Raw genomic sequence first — 24,988 nt, forward strand, 5'->3', positions numbered from 1 at the left:
CGAAATAGGAACAAATTTTTTGAATTCATAACATGAACTACCGAATATACTTGGCAACATGAACAATTTTCTAAATTACAGACAGTTTTTTGAAATTTTCATGCATTTTTGGAAAAAAAAACAAGAACAAAAAATGTGAACGGAACATTTCTGAATTTCACATACATTTCTTGAAAACATGAACCTTTTATAAAAATATGAACATTTTTTAGGTTGTGAACAAATTTTTTTAATGGGAACATGTTTTGACCATTCAGAAGAGTTTTAGAAAATGTGTTTCCTTAATGAAATATTACTTCAATTTTTTATCATATCGCTAACAAGAATATTTTTCAAATTCGAAATCTGGAACAATTGTGAAAAATACAAAAATTATTTTGAAAAAGTAGTTATTAATTTTAATTTTGAACGAATTTTGGAATGACAAAAAAATAAAATTCAAAACATTTTGAAAAATTGGAGCACTTTTTTTAATTCATAACTGTTTGCGAAATTTTAAATTTAAAAAGTAAATTCAGAAATTTGTTTGAAAATTTTGATTGGCAGAAAAAATGGAAAAAATAGTTTTGTAATGGGAAAATAAAAAAGAAACAGGAAATAAAAAGAAAAGGAAGCAGAAAAAGAAAAATTGAATCACAACAGAGACAAAATGGGCGGCCCAGTCTTGGGTGCCATGTGTGTAGTTCGAACTATTTGCCGGATTGTGCGGGAAATAGGATTTTGTTTGCTGCGTGGGCAGGAAAATGATGGGCTGACTTTAGTGGGCCATGCCGCCCGCAGCCCATACATGAAATTCTGCAGAAATCGTTTTTCCTTCGCCAATAGATAGACGTACACAAGTTTAGTACCACCTCGCTTTATTTCAAAAAACAAGAGTACCACTTCGGATAGAAAAAATAAATCTTTTAACGGTGAATGGATGAAAATATCGCAGAAACGCACCTTGCTTCTTGAAAAAATTGGAAAAATCCTAGCTTTAAAAAAATGGGAATATTTTTAAAATTTTGAAAAAATTGGAATGGAACATAATTGAAAAGTGCACGCATTTTCGAAACAGGAACAAAATTTTTGAATTCATAACATGAACTACCGAATATACTTGGCAACATGAACAATTTTCTAATTACAGACAGTTTTTCGAAAATTTCATGCATTTTCTGAAAAAAAAGAACAAAAAATGTGAACGGAACATTTCTGAATTTCACATACATTTCTTGAAAACATGAACCTTTTATAAAAATATGAACATTTTTTAGGTTGTGAACAATTTTTTTAAATGGGAACATGTTTTAACCATTCAGAAGAGTTTTAGAAAATGTGTTTCTTTAATGAAATATTATTTCAATTTTTTATCATATCGCTAAAACAAGAATATTTTTCAAATTTGAAATCTGGAACAATTGTGAAAAATACAAAAAATATTTTGACAAAATAGTTATTATTTTTAATTTTGAACGAATTTTCGAATGACATAGAAATAAAATTCAAAACATTTTGAAAAATTGGAGAACTTTTTTTAATTCATAACTTTTTACGAAAATTTGAATAAAATGTAAATTCAGAATTTGTTTGAAAATTTTGATTTGCAGAAAAAATGTAAAAAATATTATTGTAATGGGAAAATAAAAAATAAACAGGAAATAAAAACAAAAGGAAACAGAAAAAGAAAAATTGAATCACAACAGAGATAAAATGGGCGGCCCAGTCTTGGGTGCCATGTGTGTAGTTCGAACTATTTGCCGCATTCTGCGGGAAATAGGATTTTGTTTGCTGCGTGGGCAGGAAAATGATGGGCTGACTTTAGTGGGCCATGGCGCCCGCGACCCATACATGAAATTCTGAAGAAATCATTTTTCCTTCGCCAATAGATAGACGAACACAAGTTTATTACTACCTCGCTTTATTTCAAAAAACAAGAGTACCACTTCGGATAGAAAAAAAAAATCTTTTAACGGTGAACGGATGAAAATATCGGAGAAACGCACCTTGCTTTATTAGTAGGTATAGATATAGATATAGATTAAGCATTGGTTGAAATATATAAAGCTTTTTTTTGCTGAAGATAAACTATGAGGCGGGGCATTAGGGAGAACAAATCAAAATAGTCTCCATTTTAGGGAAGATAAACATGGATCAGTTACCTTAAAGCACTTGCAATTTCAACACTTGTCGGATCCAGCTTCAGGCCACCTGCAAAAGCCTCGCACGCTTTCTCATAGTCCTAGATGTGGAAAAGCAGCAGATGACCAGTTCCATGATCACGAATGATTGAAAACTATTACTGTGTTCTTTTAACCTTCAGTAACATAAAACTATTACTGTCGAGAGCACCCCTTTTGCCAAAGAGGCCGCAACTTTCTGCACATTGTAGCATCAGAGAGAGCATATTCTCCGTCTCCCAAGTGCAGCGAGTAGAGACTCCTATTTGCCAATAGGATTGCATGATCATCTGGACAAGGGTCGAGATCCATCGCCTACAGTATTACCAATCACATGTAACTTTTGAGGTATATCTAGAAGAATTCTTACCAGACTAAAAATATATGGATCAGCATAAAGCTGAGATATTTTTATCATGTTTAACATGGAGATCTCCATATATGAGACCAGCCAAGGGTCGTGCACAGGCTGATATATTTTCAGAGCAGAAACTTGTGTATGATACTACAGTGTTACGTCAGCCTTTTGAACACAAACTGCTTAATTAGATTCAACTCGGCCATAGAAAAAAACAGAACAGAAAATAAGCACAAGAAAAACTTCCATCACAAATAGTGCAGTTCTTTTTTACAAATACCCATCTGTTTCTTTTTACTCCGCATATACAATTTGTTTGAAGTTAAACTGCACAAAGTTTGACCAAAAGTGTGAATATTAATATTTTTTTCTATAAAGTTGGTCAAACTTTACGAAGTTTGACTTCAAACAAATTTTATATGCAGACTAAAAACAAACTGAGGGAGTACTTCTATTAGATACTGAGCCATACAAAATTTCTACCATTGTACTATATTTTCATTGGTCGTACAGTTAGCTTTGCTAAAATAAATGCTCCCAAAATATCACTTCTGTAATATAGTATGCATCTTATGAGAAAACAGTGGTCATGAAGTAAAAGTTCTCACTTACTCATGTATGAAAAGTAAATCAAACTAGTTATTAGTTAGAATAGACGATAATTTAAAGGGCCAAACTCTACAGACAGTTTGCTTATCTTGGTATAAAATAACCTAAGTATCCAATAATAAAAGTTTTACCAAAAATGATATAGCACTGAGTGCACCACTGCACTGAGATACAGAGATACAGTACACTCTATGCAAGGTGAAAACAGAGATACAGTTTTGACGTAGGTTATTCTTTTACAAATATAAGAGCACCCTTCATTTATTTATGGAATAATAAAGATGCGTAGCGACTTACATCTGAATACAACCATCCTGCAGTCAATAGTCATTTCTCTTAAAAGCATCCATAGCTTGCAATTTTAGCTCAGATTTTTTCTTTTCATACTGATGTTCATCCTGATCACCAAATATTTGATTAGTCCATAATGCAGAACAACATGCAAGATATGTAAAATGCACAGATTTGTTACTTCCAACCTATCCTGCATAATTAATCTCTTCCACAATGAACAGAAATAATGTATATTGCACTGTTGTAGTGTATATCATGATCAATAATACTAAAAGGGTATCCCGGTGCACGTCCGACCACTTTGGGTCTTTCTTACACAGCCTTGCCCTATATTTCTGTATGGTCAACAATACTACCCGAAAATAAATACCGAAGGATTGTAAATATTCTTCTTGGCTCTGAACAAATAATCATGCCAAAAACTAGAAATTTGCAAGTATAATGATGCAAGTCACCACCAGCAATTTTTTTGCCTACCATATTTATTTCTGGAAGTCCAATGCAATCATGAAGTAAAAACTATTTCTACTGTCAATGATAGGCAGAGGTACAAAGAGCACCGCTACACGCCCAATAAGATTGGTACGATATTCGTACGACACACAATCGTAGCCATCCAGGTTATCATCTATTTGGGCTTACAACCATCCATCTGACCGCCGTATGTAAATCGGACACAAAACATCAGAAGTGAAGTAATTCCAAATTACAAAAGGATGGAACTTCAGCAGACTAATAATGATGATAATTAATACATGGAACTGCAAGTGGGCACTGGATTGAAACACATACCAACGGCTCCAAACCAAAAGATTTCACATGAGAAATGATACCATCAATACTCCATTCTGGCAACGTTGGAATAGGAGAAGTCAAAGGGAATAACATTTCGACAATTTCCCTTCTGTCTTTAAGGGCAGCAACTTCAATTGGAGTTGCACCAAACTGCAAGAGCAAAAAGAGATGGTTGATTGGCAAATTAATCATCATTCAATCTAAACACCAAGTGTAGTTGCAAGGACTTTTTTTTAGAAATGGAGGAGGATCCGGCCTCTGCATATGGACGATGCATGCAGTCACTTTATTAATTATTCACACAAAACATTACAAAGTAATACAACGGGGAATCCGATCGGGCCGCCGCCCCATCACGCCCACTCTGCCTCCACGCCGGGCGACCAGGTTCGCCATGACATTTCGGCCAGAGGATCCCCTCGCAAGGAGAGGAGGAAGGTCCGCCGTCCACCGTCCGCCGGGAAGCTCGCCGGCCTCCTCCGGCGGCAGCGGGGAATAGGCGGGGTGGGAGGGCCTGGAGGCGACGGCGGCTAGGGCGCCCGAGCCGCCCCCCCCCTGGAGGCGACACGAGCGCTAGAAAAGGCTTGCAAGGACTTAATTTATTAATAATTCATATTTAAGATTCATCCAGTATAAATACCAAAAGGCTAGATGGACTTTGCAGATAATCACAACGCAATGACAAATGATGGAACAGAGAGATCCCTATTTCTTAACTAAATCTGTAAGAGGAAGGTTAAGCTAACTGCTGACTGATCATAGGGAGAACAAATCTGCACCGTTTAATGATAACAGACGCTTAACATGTGAGTAGACTATTTATTTAATGTTCTCTGTGGACCAATACCAAGTATGCTTTACTTAAGCAATATCTTTTCTCCTCATGCAAGGATTAATAGTTCCTGGCAGCATGGGATACTTTGTCAAAAGAAGCATGGGTAAGTAGATTATCCTAATATGTCAAAAATTCACAGCATGATCCCATAAGGAAACCAACAATATATGAATGAAAAATGCATATTGACAAACGGCAAAAGAGAAAACAACATGACTCACTCTGCTTGTAACATTGGGGTTAGCACCAGCATCTAATAAGCACTTCATGATGCCAGGTAAGCCATACTCCGCCGCCACCATCACACAAGCAACACCAGCGGAGTCAATGAAATTCACAGCAGCACCAGCCTGTATAAATAAATAATTGTTTGATCATTTGGCTAGCACTTGGAGACCAGCCACAGAAACGTCACAAAGAAAATGAAGCACTACACTCAAGTAAACTACATGTGAAGAAAGGTGTAGATAGATGATTTGCAATACGATCTATTGATCGGGGTGCTGGTGCACGCATACATAATACAAGGGAAGGCCTCTACCTCAACTATACAAGACTAGGAGGTGGGCCACAACTCCAATACACGTGCAATACAAAATATATACTCAACACCCCCCCGCAGTTGCAGCGTCGTTGGAGACACAGAGACTGGACCGAAACTCCTCGAAGACGGGAGTAGGCAGTCCCTTAGTCATCACATCAGCAAACTGTTGCGTCGTTGGCACGTGGAGAACCCGAACACGACCAAGGGCAACCTGCTCGCGCACGAAGTGAATATCGAGCTCAATATGCTTCGTCCGTCGATGGTGCACCGGGTTGGCGGAGAGGTAGACCGCGCTGACGTTGTCGCAGTAGACAAGAGTGGCCTTGTGAACATCACAAAGCAACTCCTGAAGCAGCTGATGTATCCAAGAGCACTCAGCCACGGCGCGATACTCTGCCTCGGCGCTGGAGCGGGAGACCGTGGGCTGCCGCTTCGATGACCAAGAGATCAACGAGGGCCCAAGGTGGACGCAGTAGCCTGATGTAGAGCGTCGCGTGTCGGGGCAGCCAGCCCAGTCAGCATCCGAGTAGGCCACGAGGTCGGTGGAGGCGGAGGCCGTCAGGGTGAGTCCCAAGGACATGGTGCCGCGTATGTAACGGAGAATACGCTTCACCAAAGTCTAGTGAGAGTCACGCGGGGCATGCATATGGAGGCACACCTGCTGAACAGCGTACTGCAGGTCGGGGCGAGTCAACGTCAAGTACTATAAAGCACCGACGATAGAGCGATAAAACGCTCCATCAGACGCGAGAGACCCCTCCAGAGCAGAGACCTTCGCCTTCGTGTCGACGGGGGTAGGCGCCGGCTTGCAATTAAGCATACCGGCACACTCAAGGAGCTCGTGGGCGTACTTCTGCTGATGCAGAAAGAAACCGTGAGCCCGGCGGATCACCTCGATGCCGAGAAAGTAGTGCAGGGGCCCCAAGTCCTTGAGGGCGAACTCATCACGAAGACTAGCAGTCAGCCGCTGAAGGAGATCGGGGGTGGACACCGTGAGGATGATGTCGTCGACGTAGAGCAGCAGATATGCAGTGTCAGCTCCCTGATGATACACAAAGAGTGAGGCATCGGAGCGAGTGGACCGAAAGCCCAGAGACTGTAGGAAGGCTGCGATACGCTGGTACCAAGCCCGAGGCGCCTGCTTCAACCCGTAAAGAGAGCGGGAGAGCAAGCACACGAAGTCGGGGTGCTCGGCGTCGACGAAACCAGTAGGCTGCTCATAGAACACCTGCTCGGCGAGATGATCGTGCAAGGAGTTGGAAACGTCCAACTGATGCACAGGCCAGGCGCGTGAGACGGCCAGCTGAAGGACGGCGCGGATCATGCCCAGTTTCACAACCGGGGCGAAGGTGTCGGTGAAGTCCACGCCCGCGCGTTGCCGAAAGCCACGAACCACCCATTGAGCCTTGTAGCGCTCGAGAGAACCATCCGGGCGAGTCTTGTGTCGAAACACACACTTGCCAGAGATGATGTTGGCACGAGGGGGTCATGGAACAAGCTGCCACGTGCGATTGCGCTGCAGGGCGTCGAACTCCTCCTGCATCACAGCCAGCCAATGGGGATCCCGAAGGGTGCCACGAGCAGAGGTGGGGATGGGTGATAGCGTCGATGTCGAGGCAGCGCACGCATACTCATCGGAGGAATAGCGTGTGCTCGGCCGATGCACTCCTGCACGGGCACGGGTGACCGGGCCGGCGAGGGTGGCGGGTGCCGCGGCAGCAGGGGCCACAGCGGCGACGGGGGCCACGGCCACAATAGGGGCGCCCGCGGCGGTGGGGGCCGCAGCCACAACGGGGGCGCCCGCGGCGGCGGGGGCCGCGATGTCAGAGGCCACGACGGTGCCAGCCGAGCCAGCGCGGAGGAGGCGACGGGCGAGGTCGAGGTTGAGCCCGTCGCAGGAGTAGCGGTGCCGGCCGGGGTGGCGGGTGGGGTGCCCGCGGGCTCGACCTCGGGCGAGGGAGCCGGGGACCCGGGGGCCCGGACGGACTCAACCTCGGGTGAGGGAGTCGAGAACCCGGGAGGGGCGGCAGAAGGCGCCGGGCCGGGGGGGCGCCAGGGGGTGCCGCCGCGCATCGCACCAGGTAGGGGGCGCGGGGGCCGGAGCCGAAGGAGCCGCGGCCGGAGGAACCTGAAAAAAAGGGAACACTGTCTCGACGAAGTACATGTGCCTCGAGGTGTACACACGATGAGTGACAGGATCATAACACCGGTAACCTTTGGTGTTGGGAGGGTAGCCAAGGAAGATGCATGGGACGGAGCGGGGTGCAAGCTTGTGTGGCGTGGTGGACGCGGTGCTAGGATAACATAGACACCCAAAGATATGAAGGCCATCATAGGACGGTGGTGTACCAAAAAGAAGGTGGCGAGGGGCGTAGTTCCACCGAGGACGACACGGACGAATGTTGACTAAGAGAGAGGCGGTGACGAGGGCATCGGGCCAAAACCGAGCGGGCACGTTAGCGTGAAAGAGCAACGTGCGAACGCAGTCATTAAGAGTGCGGAGAATGCGCTCGGCGCGGCCATTTTGCTGTGAAGTGTAAGGGCAAGTCAGACGGAAGGTGGTGCCGTGAGAGGCGAGAAGTGAGCGAAGAGCGACGTTGTCAAACTCTTTTCCGTTATCAGTTTGGAGTGCGAGTATGGGGCGACCGAATTGGGTGGTGACATAGGAGTAAAAGGCGGTGAGTGTAGCTAAAGCATCAGATTTACGACGAAGGGGAAAAGTCCACACATAATGAGAGTAATCATCTAAAAGCACCAAGTAGTAAAGATAGCCCGTGTTACTTGCAACAGGAGATGTCCAAACATCACTATGAAGTAATTGAAACGGAAAAGTGGAAACTGAAGAAGACGCACTAAAGGGAATACGAACGTGCTTGCCTAAGCGACAAGCCTCACAGGAGTGCTCGTCGAGCTTATCACATGAGAAAGAGAAACTCCGAAGAATTTGACGTAAGACGGTGTGGTTGGGGTGACCAAAGCGAGCGTGCCAAAGGTCAACGCCGGCGGCAAGGGCGACGGGTGTGGGGGTGGAGGCGCCGGCTTGCACGGGGTAGAGCTCATCGGGACTGTCACATCGGTGAAGGACCATCCGGGTACGGACGTCTTTCACAGAAAAGCCAACACCGTCAAATTCAATAGTAAGGGGGTTCTCACGAGTGAGACGACGAACTGAAACTAGGTTCGTGACTAAATCAGGTGAAATAAGAACATTAGACATAGCGATGAGTGTGGAAGTGGAGGGAAAGCTAGTGCTACCGATATGAGTAATGGGTAAAGAGGAGCCGTTGCCGACAGTGATACGAGTGGGTGTGTGAACGGGAGTGGAGGAGGTTAGGTTACCGGGATGAGCTGCCATGTGCGCAGTAGCACCTGAGTCCATATACCAGTCGCCTCAATCGACAGAGCTACTCAGCGACGGCGCGGAGTGCTGGGCGGCGAGGAGGGTGGGATCGCATGGCACAGGTACCGGCGGCGGCAAAAGGCCCCCGTAGGGCGGCGCCGAGACGGGCAGGCCATAACGACCGAGGGGCGGCGACGCAAGGAGGGCGCCGTAGCCGGCGCCAGTCGGCTGGAAGGGCGCGCCGATGAATGCCTGGTGGCCAGCGGGGAGAGCCTGCTGGTAGTGCGGCGCCTCCCCGGTGTCCTGAGCCCGCTCCTGCTGGCGGCGGCAACCGCCGCCACGCCAGTTGCGTCGGCCCCTCCCCCTTGCGGGTGCTGCGAGGGAGGCGCTGGTGGCAACAACGGGTAACACCCTGCGGGTGCGGGAGGACGCGACTGGATCGGCGCGGCCGGTGGAGCGGTTCCGCCGCAGATGGTGAAGCAGTCCGAAGAGTCCATGAAAGGCGTTAGAAGCGGCGGGAAGAAGAAGAGGGCGGCGGCGGCACGCGGGAACGCGGCAGCGACAGTGCGTCAGGTTAGGGTGGCGGCGCGATGGGGCGGCAGTGACGCGGTAGGTGAGAAGCTGCGGCGGCGGTGGCGCGCGCGGGGAAGCGCTGCGCGGCAGCGGCGGCGGGAAGCTGCGGCGGCGCACGCGAGGAGGCGCGGTGCGGCAGCGGCAGCTGCAGGGAGAGGCGAGCGCACGGAGCGACTTGCGGCGGCACGGAACACGGCTGACTGCGCACGGGTACACAGCAGCCGGAGCTAACCAGACGCACCAGAAACGATCCGACGAGACGTAGTTGACTAGCAAAGCTAGCTAGCCTTGACTTGATGAATTTGCTAGCTATGCAAGACACGCACACGAGAACAGGCGGCTTGGACGTGTCTTGGCCTACCGAGGTAGCAGCGAGCGGGATCAGCAAGCTAGCGAACGGCGCGGGCGTGGGAGGTAGAAGCTAGTGGGTGGGAGGCGGAAGCGAGGAGGTGGGGCGCGGCGGCGGCGGCGCGGGGAGGTGCGGCGGCGGCTACCCTAGGGTTAGATCGAAAAAGATGATACCATGTAGATAGATGATTTGCAATACGATTTATTGATCGGGTGCTGGTGCACGCATATATAATACAAGGGAAGGTCTCTACTTTAACTATACAAAACTAAGAGGTGGGCCACAACTCCAATACACGTGCAATACAAAATATACTAGTATAACGCCCGTGCGTTGCCACGGGCTCTTCAAAATTTATAATCAGTATTTTTCATTTATCATCCCCTCATATTGGGTGATTATGGGGTGCTCTAATTAGAAACACAACAATCAAATATTAGGAAATTTCACCGAACGAACAACAACGAATAATACGATATCTATCAAACGAATAAAATGAGGTCATATTTTTGGTCCGTCATGCACTTCTGTTGAAAAGTGCCTATCCCGTTTAGAATCAACCCACTATTTGCTCGCACGCAAAAAAATACATCTCTAAAAGAACTCAAACTCCTATCCAATCTCGACTTCGTGCTCTTCCACTTCCATTGGTAAAGATGGGACGTCAAGGGTTTCATCATGATGACCTCGAGCAGCCGCCGACATCCCTCCCCACATCTACCCCTACCCCCTGCTGCCGCTTGCACTGTCCTTGCTCCTCGAGGGAGCTAGGGACACAATGTTCTCTAGGATGGGCATGACCAGATCCACGAGGAGGCCACATTCTTCCATGGGAACCCAACCAAGCACACCACCCTCCGCAACCATCCAATCCCAGCCTAACAAAGTCAAGACCCGCCATCGATCCACAAATCAGGCTCGCCGCATCCAGGTTCACTGCAAGTCTGCGGCGAGTCTGTAGTTGACATCTTGACTTTGGCTATCCCCACGGAAGAATCATCGGATCCTGCTTACTTTTACCATCACTTCGTCTCTTCCCAAGGCAGCGACACCACCCAGCCAATCACCACCACCGCTTGCGGCTTGCCTACATAAAATCATATGAGAAATCCCCACGGCGGTGCTGTAAGATCACCTTGGCGACCTCGACAGTGACCGACTGGTCTAAGATATAAGCTAGCCGCTCTTTGTAGAAACCAATAGAAGTAGGCATGTGACTCAGATTTGTTCTTTGGTGTGCATGCGTTTCTTGCTGCCCACCAGCTCTTGTCTACAACTCGCCTATATCTGTACCAGCTCTTGGTCTATAACTCGCCTATCTTCATGCTCGAGAATCTGGAGTGTAGTAGTTAAAAAAAAGACCAACTTTATACTCATTTGATAATTCAACGTGCATGGGCATGCACCGGATGGAATTCACGCTCTATGTAAAATCTGGAGTGTAATGACCGTGGTTGATGAATGAAAGTCTTATTTCTGCAAAAAAAGAAGTTAAAGGTGAATATATTCCTCATATGTAGAGTACAAACAGAGCATATAGTGATTGAGGTGAATACATGCCAGTACTAAAATCTTCTAATTTCTTTTGATTGAATCCAAGTTGTCTCTTTTCTTTCGATTCAGCAAAGCTAGTTCGAATAAATAGGATTGTCTATATCTTAACTCCTTTGCCAATTAAGCTTCAAAATTGCAGTCTGATTCAGAAACAATCGAACGATTGTGTCGTTAACTCCAGGAGATTCTCGTTAGATCTTAGGAACGCTGCAAGCCATCATATCATATAAGAATAAGATCGACAATTGATATGGACAGATCTTACTACAATCATATTACTACTACTCGCACACTGATATGGACAGATCATACAAGATCGAAGGTACGTAAGACAAGGTCCTCTAGATTACGAAAAACTGTTTGCTTCGCCTCATGTGAGACGGACCCCGAGCTATTCTTCAATGGCGCACCACGCGCACATATTTGGCGGCGAAGTAACTCGTTATCCTAAGGACGTCCCCGTCAAGCCCGTCGACAGCGTCACCCTTTTCCATCTCCCCGGCTGGACCTCGCCGAGTTTCCACCGTCGACGGCCTGCCGCCGCCGCATTCTGCTGCACGAAGGAGATCAACGACGGTTTAGACGTGCACGGGTGCAGCAGAGCAGATCGACCGACGGATCGGTTGACAACACGTACCGTCGCAGGCCGCGTGGCCGTGGTGGGGGGCGGCGGCGCTCGAGGTGCCCTGCGCCTCGCATTCGCAGGGCGAGACGGCGCTCGTGGCGCTGGTGCCGATCTCCTCCTCCGGACGAACGAGGAGCCAGCTGTCCAAGCTGGGCGAGGGAGCCAACAGCGGCCTGCAGCGCTGCCGGCTCGACTCCTTGCAGTAGGTGATCGCGCTCGCGACGGCCTCCTCCCTCGCCCGGGCGGTGCCGTCCTCGCCGGCGGCGACCCTCCCGTCCGGCTTCGTCGCCCGGCCCTTCCGTCTCCCGCGCCCGTCTGACCGCTCGTCCGCAGCACCGGCGCGCTGCAGATTTCTGGCGAACCTGTGCAGGCACCGCCTTAGCGCGTGGCCCTTCCGTGCGGCCGTGTCACCGCCCTCCCTCACCGGTGAGCGCGCGTTGTTCAACGAGCTGCTTCGGGCGCCGAGCAAGGAGGAGGAGGTGGACGACCTCGACGCCGGGGAGGAGCCCGGGTCGGAGGCCACCTTAGCGTCGCCAGGGCCGAACGCCGGCGACGAGGAGCTGCCCTGCTCAACGCTCGAAGCGCCGTCCGTGGTTGCTGTCGTCGCCACGGCCGGCGCCATCGGCGCCCACACGACGCACAGGAACATCCACGCCATGACGACCTGGAAGAAATGCATGGTGATCAGGAGCACTGGGGTTTGCTTGCAGGCCCTTGTGCACGTAGTACGTCCTTGTATATATATACACGTCGCGATTGCGATCGCGTTCGCCTCCGACTCCGGTGGTGGTTGCAGGGGGGCACGGCGGCGTCTGCGGGCGCGTGATTTCCGAAATCCGAGATGCCACAGCGAGATTGCCAAAATCCTGTGGCTAATCTATGGAATACTCCGGTGGTTCCTTCCATATACGGAGGGAGTACTAATTACTGCACGGTTTAATTACTCGATCGCTGATTTATCGGATGAGCTAGTAATGCGGACGGATCGCTGATTTATTACCATATTCGATATTTCCTGAGTTATGGCATTACCATACCTGATTTATTACTATACGTGGATTAATTATGATTTATTACTATATGATTTATTACTATTCGTGGATAGCCTTACCATACCTAGTGGTAATTTAAATTTATTACCATATTCGACATTTCCCGAGTTATGGCCTTACCATACCTGGATTGGTAGCCTTTGGGGTAATTTAAATTTATTACCATATTCGATATTTCCCGATTTTTGGCCTTACCATACCTAGATTGATAGCCTTTGCGGTAATTTAAATTTATTACCATATTCAAAATTTCCTGAGTTATGACATTACCATACCTGGATTGATTTATTACTATACATGAATTAATTATGATTTATTACTATATGATTTATTACTATACGTGGATAGCCTTACCATACCTGGTGGTAATTTAAATTTATTATCATATTCGATATTTCCCGAGTTATGGCCTTACCATATCTGGATTGATAGCCTTTGGGGTAATTTAAATTTATTACCATATAATTGCCATATTCAAAATTTCCTGAGTTATAACCTTACCATACCTGGATTGATAATTAATATACGTGGATTAATTATGATTAATTACCATAAATACGTTGGGTATTGCCGGTCAGACGAGAAAAGAGAAAAACCGGTGGGAGGGGCTGGTGGGAGGTGGGACGAAGAAAAACCGGTTGAAAATAAACCGGTTGAAAATAAACCGGTTGAAAGTGGGGGGGACTATTCAACCAATTCGTCCATTAGGAGTAGAGATACTTAACAAAAGGGAACTGGCCTTAATGAGTAGCTTCACGCATTCCAATGAAACTGAAGGTGTGGGGCGTATGGCCACGCTCAATGGTATATAACCACCAACTTTGCAGAACTTATTAGGCTGTGGAAAATGAAAGAATCAGTCTCTTAAAAGAGCAATTGGAAAATAAAATCAGTCCACAGAGTGTTTCATTTGTTAATTTTCTTAAGGAGACAGAAACAAATATGCTTATAGTATAATATAATTAGAATTCACCTCTGACATCTAGAAAAGGAAGGGGTCTATTTCGAGATCATTAAAGTGGAATGTTCCATTTGAAGAGAGATACTCCCTCCATCACAGTTTAAAGGGCGTACCTCACATCTTTCTGGGACCAAGGTTGCTAGCGATTTGTAGGAATAACCGATGCGTTGGAGCTGCGGTAGTTAAGGATATGCGCCTAATTAATCGCCAAACAAACACATAGTAACCTCTCCGTCCAGTAAAAGAAGGAAACCATCGCATGCATTGGTGAAGTAATTTCAATTCACACCATGCATGCGCACCAGGAAGGCAAACGGAAGGAGCTAATTCCTCCCAAAACGATGCAATTAATAAGCTAATTAATGACATGCGCCCTATTTCCCTCTAATTGTGAAAAATTCTGATTTTGAAGATACGCTCTTTAAACTGTGATAGAGGGAGTAAAGGAAATACTTGTTGCTTCATATATACCAATGTCAACTCTTGCGGTTAGATAAAACACACCAACCATGCATAGGCCACATGATTTCAATTCTTATGCATGACAGCCCTAAATAGGATATATATTCCTTATAATGTTTGAATTTTGCTAGTAGGCCTTTGGCCCAAAGCCCAACTAAAATTCTGAAATTCTTTTGGCCCATTCATGCACACATGTGAGTGGAGTGAGTGAGGCTAAAGTTTAGTCCCACCCCGGAAGTTGAGAGAGAGTTGCACCTCTTTATAAGGTGAGCTCTTCTACCACTTGTATGAGCATGAGAAGAGGAGACCTACACGCGCGCTCCTCCTCCTCGCTCGCCGCGCCGCGCCGCGCCGCGGGTTGCGGGATTGAGCCGAGCCGAGGACAGAGCTATGCACGTTGTCTATATTTTTGCTGCATGGGAAAATTAATGAGTCATTAATTAATAATTAACGGACGCGTTAATTACTGAACCATTTTTGATTCTTTTGGATCGTGACGACTCGGACGTGGTGTTTACTCCCATGACCTACCCGGCCCGCACTATATAGTCAGGCAGACGTCTACCCTAGCCGCGGTCGCTTCGTATGGTTTCTCACCACCGTTCCAGATCATTGCGCTGCCAAGCAAGTCTTCTCCATCCCTCCTTCCGGCGTGCACCGCGAGAAGGGACAGCAGGCCTTCGGAACCCCGCCTCTCATGATCCTGTACGGGAGAGGGGCGATCAGGTTTTTGGGGAGCGCACTCGCGCGACTACTGGCAGCGACGACTTTGCGAAAGACGACTTCTTCCCCGACCTCGGCAACCTCGTCCTCGACGACATGGGCGACAACGTCAATGCCGGCGGTGCTGCACCCGCTGCATCGTATGTGATTCTATCCTTCCTGTTCGAGATCGTGGTAGAATTTATGCTTCTAGTATGTGCCCTAGATATGATATGTTCATCTGCTATGCTAGTTCGCATGATTAGTTTAATCTCTACTGCTGTGGTCATGATTTATCTTCTGTTTATTCGGATTAAATCTCGTAGTAATTTGCTCATATTTCCAACAATCCAAAAACCTGATTATAGGCAATTTACTCCGAGTGGTTTTGCTGCGCATCTGAAGCCGCCTGCCTTTAAGGGGGCGCAATATAAGAGGTGGCGCACGAGAGCAGTCTACTGGTTTCAGACCATGGGCTGCTATGATGCCACCAAGGGCAAGCCTGAGGGCGATCTTAATCCAGCACAGCTGGAAGCTTTTGAGAAGATCAATACCCTCTTTAAAGGCGCTCTTTTGAGTGTTCTTGATGACTCCATTGTGGATTCGTATATGTCGTTTGACAACGGCAAGGACATGTGGGCTGCGCTCGAGGCCAAGTTTGGTGCCTCGGACGCCGGCAGCGAGTTGTACGTCATGGAGCAATTCTATGACTACAAGATGACTGATGAGCGCCCTGTTGTACAACAAGCTCATGAGATACAGTCGCTCGCAAAAGAACTTGAGTACTTCAAGTGTGTGTGTTGCCGGACAAATTTGTTGCCGGAGGCATCATTGCCAAGCTTCCACCTTCGTGGAACAATTTTGCTATTTCCCTGAAACACAAGAGATAGGAGTTTTCCATTGCGGATCTCATTGGTACTCTTGATGTTGAAGAGAAGGCGAGAGCAAAGGACACACGTGCTCGAGTTGCTGAGGGAGGTTCTAGTGCCCACATGGTACAGAAGAAGAACTCCCAGCCCAACAAGTTCAAAAACAATAAGAACAAAACTCAGGGCAAAGGCAAGTTTGATACAAAGAACAAACCATCACATTCTACCAACTTCAAGAAGAATTCTCATAAGAAGGGGAAGGGACTTTGCCATGTCTGCGGTGATCCTAATCACTAGGCTCCGAAGTGTCCTAACCGCTTTGAGGAGCGCGAACATGAGAAGAGCGGCAAGTCCGCTAATGTTGTCATCGGTGATACTGATATGAAGGAATCGGGGTACGGTATTTTTCCTACCATCCTTTCAGTATTTCAATCCCCTGATTGGTTAATTGACACCGGTGCCAATGTACATGTTTGTGCTGACGCCTTCATGTTTTCTTCTTACCAGGCAACAGGGACTTCACCTGTGCTGATGGGGAACGGGTCACATGCCATCGTTCGAGGTGTTGGTACGGTCGATCTGAAGTTTACTTCGGGGAAGACTGTGCGTCTGAAGAACGTTCATCATGTGCCGTCCATCAATAAAAATCTTGTTAGCGGTTCCCGTTTATGTCGAGATGGTTTTAAGTTGGTTTTCGAATTCAATAAAGTTGTAATTTCTAAGTGTGGACAATTTGTTGGAAAAGGTTATGAGTGCAGACGCTTGTTCCGCCTATCTTTGTCAGATATTTGCACTAAAGTTATTAATAATGTTTGCCACAATAATGAGTCTGATATTTGGCATTCACGACTCTGTCATATTAACTTTGGTTGCATGACGCGGTTAGCCAATATGAATTTAATTCCGAAAATCTCTACTGTCAAAGGCTCCAAGTGCCAAGTATGTGTGCAAGCTAAGCAACCTCGCAAGTCCCATAAGACTGCAGAGGCAAGAGACTTGGCTCCACTAGAGCTTATACATTTTGATCTTTGTGAGATGAATGGCGTGTTGACAAAAGGTGGAAAGAGATACTTCATGACGTTGATTGATGACTCCACTAGATATTGTTATGTGTATCTTCTGAAATCAAAAGATGAGGCTTTGACTTTCTTTAAAAACTATAAAGCTGAGGCAGAGAACCAACTTGATCGAAAAATTAAACGGCTTAGGTCCGATCGTGGTGGAGAGTATTTTTTCAATGAATTTGATCTGTTTTGTGCGGAACATGGTATAATCCATGAGAGGACGCCTCCCTACTCACCCCAGTCAAATGGGGTAGCCGAAAGAAAGAACCGAACTCTAACTGATATGGTTAACACCATGTTAGACACTTCGGGTCTATCCAAGGAATGGTGGGGGGAGGCGCTAATGACTGCGTGTCATGTCCTAAACCGAGTTCCCACAAAGCATAAGACCATGACTCCATTTGAGGAATGGGAAAGGAAAATGTTGAAACTCTCTTACCTATGTACTTGGGGTTGTTTGGCGAAAGTCAATATACCAATTCCCAAGAAGCGCAAGCTTGGTCCAAAAACCATGGATTGTGTTCTTCTGGGCTATGCTTTTCATAACATCGGCTATAGATTTTTGATAATAAAATCTGAGGTATCCGACATGCATGTTGGTACGATTATGGAATCAAATGATGCAACTTTCTTTGAGGACATATTTCCTATGAAGGATATGTCGAGTTCATCAAATCAGGAGATACCTACTCCATCTAGTGAGGAATTCACTGTAATTCCTGAACCCACCATTGCGATGGAACACGTTGAGAATCCTGTTGAGGGTAACAATGGAACTCCTATGAGGAGTAAGAGACAGAGGACTGCAAAGTCTTTTGGTGATGATTTCATTGTGTACCTCGTGGATGACACACCCAGGACTATTTCAGAAGCCTATGCATCTCCTGATGCTGACTACTGGAAGGAAGCTGTACGTAGCGAGATGGATTCCATCTTAGCTAACGGTACCTGGGAGATCACTGACCGTCCTTATGGGTGCAAACCTGTAGGATGTAAGTGGGTGTTCAAGAAGAAGCTTATACCTGATGGTACGATTGAAAAGTAGAAGGCACGGCTTGTGGCCAAGGGTTATACCCAGAAAGAAGGTGAAGACTTCTTTGATACTTACTCACCCGTGGCTAGACTGACCACAATTCGGGTGCTACTATCACTGGCTGCCTCACATGGTCTTCTCGTTCATCAAATGGACGTTAAGACGGCTTTCCTCAATGGAGAGTTGAAGGAGGAAATTTACATGGATCAGCCAGATGGTTTTGTAGTACCTGGTCAAGAAGGAAAGGTGTGCAAGTTATTAAAGTCTTTATATGGCCTTAAACAAACTCTTAAGGAGTGGCATGAGAAGTTCGAAAGAACATTAACTGCTGCCGGCTTTGTAGTAAACGATGGTGACAAGTGCGTGTACTATCGCTATGGTGGGGGCGAAGGAGTTATTCTTTGTCTGTATGTCGACGACATATTGATCTTTGGAACCAAACTTGATTTAATCAAGGAGGTTAAGGATTTCTTATCTCGCTGTTTTGAGATGAAGGATCTAGGAGTAGCTGATGTTATCTTAAACATCAAGTTGTTGAGAGATGAGAATGGTGGGATCACACTACTTCAGTCTCATTATGTGGAAAAGGTCTTGAGTCGTTTTGGGTATAGCGACTGCACGCCTTCTCCAACTCCATATGATGCTAGTATGTTGCTTCGAAAAAATCGACGGATTGCTAGAGATCAACTGAGGTATTCTCATATTATTGGCTCGCTTATGTATTTGGCGAGTGCCACGAGGCCTGACATCTCTTTTGCTGTGAGCAAGCTGAGTCGGTTTGTGTCAAAATCGGGAGATGATCATTGGCATGCGCTTGAGAGAGTTATGCGCTATTTGAAAGGCACCGCGAGCTATTGGATTCACTACACCGGGTATTCAAGGGTACTGGAGGGTTATAGTGACTCAAACTGGATATCTGATGCTGATGAGATTAAGGCCACAAGTGGTTATGTTCTTACACTTGATGGTGGCGTTGTTTCCTGGAAGTCTTGCAAGCAGACCATCTTAACGAGGTCAACTATGAAAGCAGAACTCACAGCATTAGACACTGCAACTGTTGAAGCAGAGTGGCTTCGTGAACTCTTGATGGACTTACCTATGGTTGAAAAACCAATACCCCCTATCCTGATGAACTGTGATAATCAAACTGTGATCGTCAAGATAAACAGTTCTAAGGACAATATGAAGTCCTTAAGGCATGTGAAGAGGAGACTAAAATCTGTCAGAAAATTGAGGAACTCCGGAGTTATTACGTTGGATTATATCCAAACGTCGAAAAACTTGGCAGATCCCTTCACAAAGGGTCTATCACGTAATGTGATAGATAATGCATCAATGGAGATGGGTTTGAGACCCACCGCATGAGTTGTCCATAGTGGTAAACCACTCTATGTGATCGGAGATCCCATGAAGTAGAAGTGGGAGACAAGTTGTTGGTCAGCTGGGAGGAGAGTATCCCTATATTAATTATCCCACTCCGTGAAGATGCAATACTCTCCTGATCTGCATGGCGGGTTGATACTTATCTTAATGCTTTCCTGCAGAGATGTTGATCTCCGTGAAGTTCCAAGTGGCTTATTCGGGTAAGCAGAGATGTTGTCCTGCAGAACATCTTCTGAGGAACACACCTATATGAATTTGACTGTTAATGTCGCAGACTGTGAGAATTGGGTGTTCTCTAATAAATTCATGAAAGGCCCTGGAGTATGATGTATACGCTCCACCCGCGGGGAAGCCTTGCGGCAGCCCAGTATTGGTCAAGAATTTGTGTGAAACTAGTTTCACAGAAAACTTGTAGTTCAAGGCATAGTCCACTATTCAAGTTGTGATCTAGTGTAGCATAAATTTCTAAGTGGAAGTTCAACTTTACAGTCTCCATTAAGCATCGATATATAAAACAATGTTTTGGAACTAAATGATGAGATGTGCCAATGGGACTTTGTGGGGGATTGTTGGAATTTTGCTAGTAGGCCTTTGGCCCAAAGCCCAACTAAAATTCTCTTGGCCCATTCATGCACACATGTGAGTGAAGTGAGTGAGGCTAAAGTTTAGTCCCACCCCGGAAGTTGAGAGAGAGTTGCACCTCTTTATAAGGTGAGCTCTTCTACCACTTGTATGAGCATGAGAAGAGGAGACCTACACGCGCGCTCCTCCTCCTCGCTCGCCTCGCCACGCCACGCCTCGCCTCGTCACGATGCGCCGCGCCGCGGGTTACTGGATTGAGCCGAGTCGAGGACAGAGCTATGCACGTTTTCTATATTTTTGCTGCATGGGAAAATTAATGAGTCATTAATTAATAATTAACGGATGCGTTAATTACTGAACCGTTTCCGATTCTTTTGGATCGTGACGACTCGGACGTGGGGTTTACTGCCACGACCTACCCGGCCCGCACTATATAGTCAGGCAGACGTCTACCCTAGCCGCGGCCGCTTCATATGGTTTCTCACCACCGTTGCAGATCATTGCGCCGCCAAGCAAGTCTTCTCCATCCCTCCTTTCGGCGTGCACCGCGAGAAGGGACAGCAGGCCTCCGGAACCCCGCCTCTCGTGATCCTGTACGGGAGAGGGGCGATCAGGTTTTTTGGGAGCGCACTCGTGCGACTGCTGGCAGCGACGACTTCGCGAACGACGACTTCTTCCCCGACCTCGGCAACCTCATCCTCGACGACATGGGCGACAACGTCAACACCGGCGGTGCTGCATCCGCTGCACCGTATGTGATTCTATACTTCCTGTTCGAGATCGTGGTAGAATTCATGCTTCTAGTATGTGCCCTAGATGTGATATGTTCATCTGCTATACTAGTTCGCATGATTAGTTTAATCTCTGCTGCTGTAGTCATGATTTATCTTCTGTTTATTCGGATTAAATCTCGTAGTAATTTGCTCATATTTTCAACATATAACATACTTAATCAAACAAGGTTTTCTTTTGCACAACCCAGGAGATCATTGAAATACGGATGCCTTACGTCAGCATGGTGCTCTAACAAAATCTTCACTACGTCATCTTGCTTGTGAAGAGCAGCCGCGTGCAATGGGGTCCCAAATACACATTCGAAATCCACATCGATTCCTTTTGAGAGCAGCAACTCTACTATTCCACAGTGTCCTGGAAAAGAAGAACTAGAAACATAAGCAACGCAAGCATGTTTAACTGTGAAGGTTCTTCTCGGGCCTTCAAAATCTTCGCCAAATCCTCTATTACTTATATTTATGAGTCTACTGCCATTTATATCAAGTAAGAATGCGGGTTTGTTAACAAAATCTAAGTGACAGCGTGTGCAATTTATAATATGCGCCAACCGAATTGTTTCCATATATATTTGTGTGTGTGTGTGTGTGTGACGCCACCCTATGAAGTCGTCTGTGGTGCCATGAAGAGGCCGTGCGCGAGACCTGTGCTTGGATGACGACCGCAGGCGGCGAAGCCGAAGCTCAACCCTGCGCTAGGGTTTGCGGCGGCGGCGGCGACGGAGGGGTTGGGGGATGTCGACGCAGCCTCCCATCGGTCGAATTTCACCGGCGGTGGCACGGGGCGGGGCGGCCGGAGAGGTTGGCGGCAGTTGGTCGCGGGCGCTCGAATGTCCAGCGCGAGGGAGTGGGCGCACGAAATAAGTGACGCGTGATTCCGTTTTTCTCCGTGCGCTGAACCCATTATACCGCGCACACGATTTTTGCACGGCTGCTGGAGCGCCCATTTCAGCTCTGCGCGAAAGCTGTTTTTTGCAGCGCACAACTAAGATAGCGCGCCTGTTGAATCCAGGGCCCAGGGGAGGGGGGGGGGGTGGCAAAACCTGTGGCGTTTGACATTGAGGCGGAGATCCTTGACGAGGTACCTACAAATCTCCAGCCCCTGCGCCGTATCTTGGAAGTCGGCACACACCACGCACGCAAAGGGAAAGGGGAAATCGGCAGCCAGGTCAAGCACGAACCGCATTGCCGTTCATTAAAGCTTAAAAGGGCAGGATAGTCGGGCTCACTTTTGAGGAGGCGGAGGCTGCCGTCGCGGGCTGCGCGGAGGAGCGTCTTCTGCTGCTGCTTCCCCATGGCCGGCGGCGATCGTTCGAGCGTGTGAAGCTGCCGTATGGGAGAAGACGAGGAGACCAATGGGGGCCAGGGCAAGATGACTGTGGAAGCGGATGCAGGTCGACCCGACCATCTTTATGGCCCAGTGATGATGGGCCGGAAGCCCAGAAATGATGGTTTTCTGTGATGGTTTCACTTTTTTCATTTCTTTCTGCAAGCTTCCCTAAAAATGAAAATATTTCTACAAGCTTCGCTCAAAAAAAAAGAAATATTTCTATGAAATTGGGGTTTCTCGACGTCAAACGCCAGAAAAATCAATTTCTTTCTCTTAGACTTATTACTTCTGTAGGAAGTCAGGCTTTGATACTATCAGAGATGCTTGGTCGGTGCTCTAACTCCCTACTCGGATCTAGCGTGCAAGGAGCAGGGGATCTGAAGCAGTTGAAAGACGCACGCTTGATCGGGGTAGGATCTGAAGCAGTTGAAAGACGCACGCTTGATCGGGGTAGGATCTGAATCAGTCTTTCAGTCCTCTAAAGCAACCTAGCAAGATCATTTATATAAGAGAAAAGACGAGCAGGAACAACTGGTTTCTTATTCATGCCTTTTTTCATGAAAGAATCATTTCATTTCGTGAAAGAGCCATTTTTTCCTAGAACGGAGTTGGTCTATGTTGTTGCAAAAACACCCCTGTAAAAATTACTCAGTTGGTGGTTAGGCTGATGTGGCAGCCACATGACCTGTTTTCTCCTATAATTCGGTTTTGGCCCTATTTGATCAAATAAACGAGTTTATGAACTAAATATGTTCACTTTTCAAGTTAGTGGCCTAAAGCGTGCATTCTGTTTGAGTTAACGGACTAAAGGCGCATTTTCACTCCAGATGCTACGTACAGTTGGAGCGCATCAGTCATATTTACACATGAGTGCCACAGACGTCTACAAGAGCACAGGAGGTTTGCACGCTTGCCAGGAGTTACTGAACCCATGATTGCAGAAGCCCTTGCTGTACGGGACGGAGTAATCTTTGCAAATCTCAGAGGGTTTGAGCATGTGGTGGACTGGTGATAGAGACAGACATCCTGGAGGTGGTAAACCTCTGGAACACTCGCCTCAAGAGTCGTTCGGTTGTGGCACCAATTATCTTAGAAATTGAAGAGCTTTCAGCTAGTTTTCATTCTTTTGTAATCCAACATGTAAGTAGATCAGCTAATGGTCCAGCTCACCTATGTGCTAAACGTGCATGCAATATGGCTGTGACCGAAAGCTGGCTTTCGGAGACTCCCAGCTTCCTGATCAGCAGCCTTTTAACTGACTGTTCAGAGAACGCTTTTGTTTGAATAAAGCTCTAAATTCCTCGCAAAAAAAACTGTTCAAGACTACGCAAAAATATACTCCTTCCGTCTCAAAATAAATGTCTCAACTTTGCACTAACTTTAGTGTAAAGTTGTACTGAAGTTAAGACACTTATTTTGAGACGAAGGGAGTACCAACATCGGCATCTCCAGACTCCAGGCATGGGTCAGTTGGATCTCAATCTGGAACGGCCCATGCACGCCAAACGTAAGACTAGCCACAATGGGAGTAACTTCAGCAGTAACATCGAGTCCAACTCAGCAAATTTGCTTATATGGCAATAAGTTAGTAAAGAAAGAGGTAGTTGTAGTAATTTAGCTAGTTACTGTAACATCACATGTTCCAATGCAATATGAGTCTATAACCTATGAATCTTTGCATGTTACCACACTTAAGTTACTACTTACTATAAAAATAATAATATAGTCTAGAAATATGTGTATGTTACTACTAGTGTATGTTTACTATTCATTGTGGCTAGTCTAAGAACCTTCTTGTGGAGGATTGAATGAAGATGGCGGTCCGTGCACGCTAAGTGGAAGAGGGTGACGTGCGGAAGGCACTGGCACCGGCGGCTGGGATACGTGGTTCTTGTATTCGTCGGAAGAAGTAGTGGTTGCTGGAGCTCCGCATGCAGCTTGACCACGACGGAGGGGAAGCCTGCGGCAAGGCCAGAAGTGGTGTAGCCATTGGCTCAAGCTCAAGCCATTACCAGCCGCGTGATCAGGACCTTGCTTGCTCCGAGTCCAAATGGTGCCATTTTCTGGGAGATTTCTTCTAGAGTTTTTGTTGCATGGTCCACGGTCCCCTCCATCTCCATGTGCAGTTATGGCCTGGGAAAAGTCTTCCACTCATGCACTCGTGTACGCAGTGCCGGAGCCAGAAAATATGTGTCGGGGGCCAAGTGGGAGGGGAACTTTTGGTCTATGGAACATATACATCCTATATGAGAAAATAATTTAGTAATTCAACAAAAAAATCAAAAAAATCTGAAAATATTTTTGAAATAAACTTGACCTTACATTGTACTTGTGAGAAAACTTTCACAAAAAGAAAATCCCCCTTTGACTTCTTTTCAAAAAAGACAAGATTTTGACCAAAATAGTGTGAATAGTGATCTATAATAGCAAATAAATTTTGTCTTTTTTGCTGTGAAGTCAACATTGATTTTTATTCCGTGGAAATTTATATACTAGTGCAAAAGTGAGTCAAGTTTATTAAAAAAAATCTGAACTATTTTGACTTTCTATTTAATTATTAAAAAAATCTTCATATAGGGTGTATATACAACCAGGAACCGAAGTGTATTTCTCGGGCCAAGTGCTACTAAAATAGGTTAAGGAGGGCAAAGTGTTGAAAATAGATATTTCGCAGCAAATTAGTACTAATTTTGCCACTGTTCATAGCAAATTACGTAAAAAATC

The 24,988-nt window shown here is 46.4% G+C and overlaps 1 protein-coding gene across 1 annotated transcript; it reads right to left on the minus strand.

The window, feature by feature from the left end:
• Positions 1-3,446: 3,446 nt before the first annotated feature.
• On the minus strand, positions 3,447-22,230 carry LOC119300305 (poly [ADP-ribose] polymerase tankyrase-2-like). The gene is made up of 6 exons (XM_037577319.1): positions 22,164-22,230; positions 21,153-21,292; positions 13,827-13,925; positions 5,272-5,400; positions 4,213-4,365; positions 3,447-3,524 (listed from the first exon to the last, which is right to left on the minus strand). The coding sequence occupies exons 1-6, from the start codon at positions 22,228-22,230 to the stop codon at positions 3,447-3,449; spliced, it is 666 nt and encodes a 221-aa protein (XP_037433216.1).
• Between the last annotated feature and the right edge of the window lie 2,758 nt (positions 22,231-24,988).

The sequence above is a fragment of the Triticum dicoccoides genome, chromosome 5A (genome assembly GCF_002162155.2).
Source record: "Triticum dicoccoides isolate Atlit2015 ecotype Zavitan chromosome 5A, WEW_v2.0, whole genome shotgun sequence".
Taxonomy (NCBI): Eukaryota; Viridiplantae; Streptophyta; class Magnoliopsida; order Poales; family Poaceae; genus Triticum; species Triticum dicoccoides.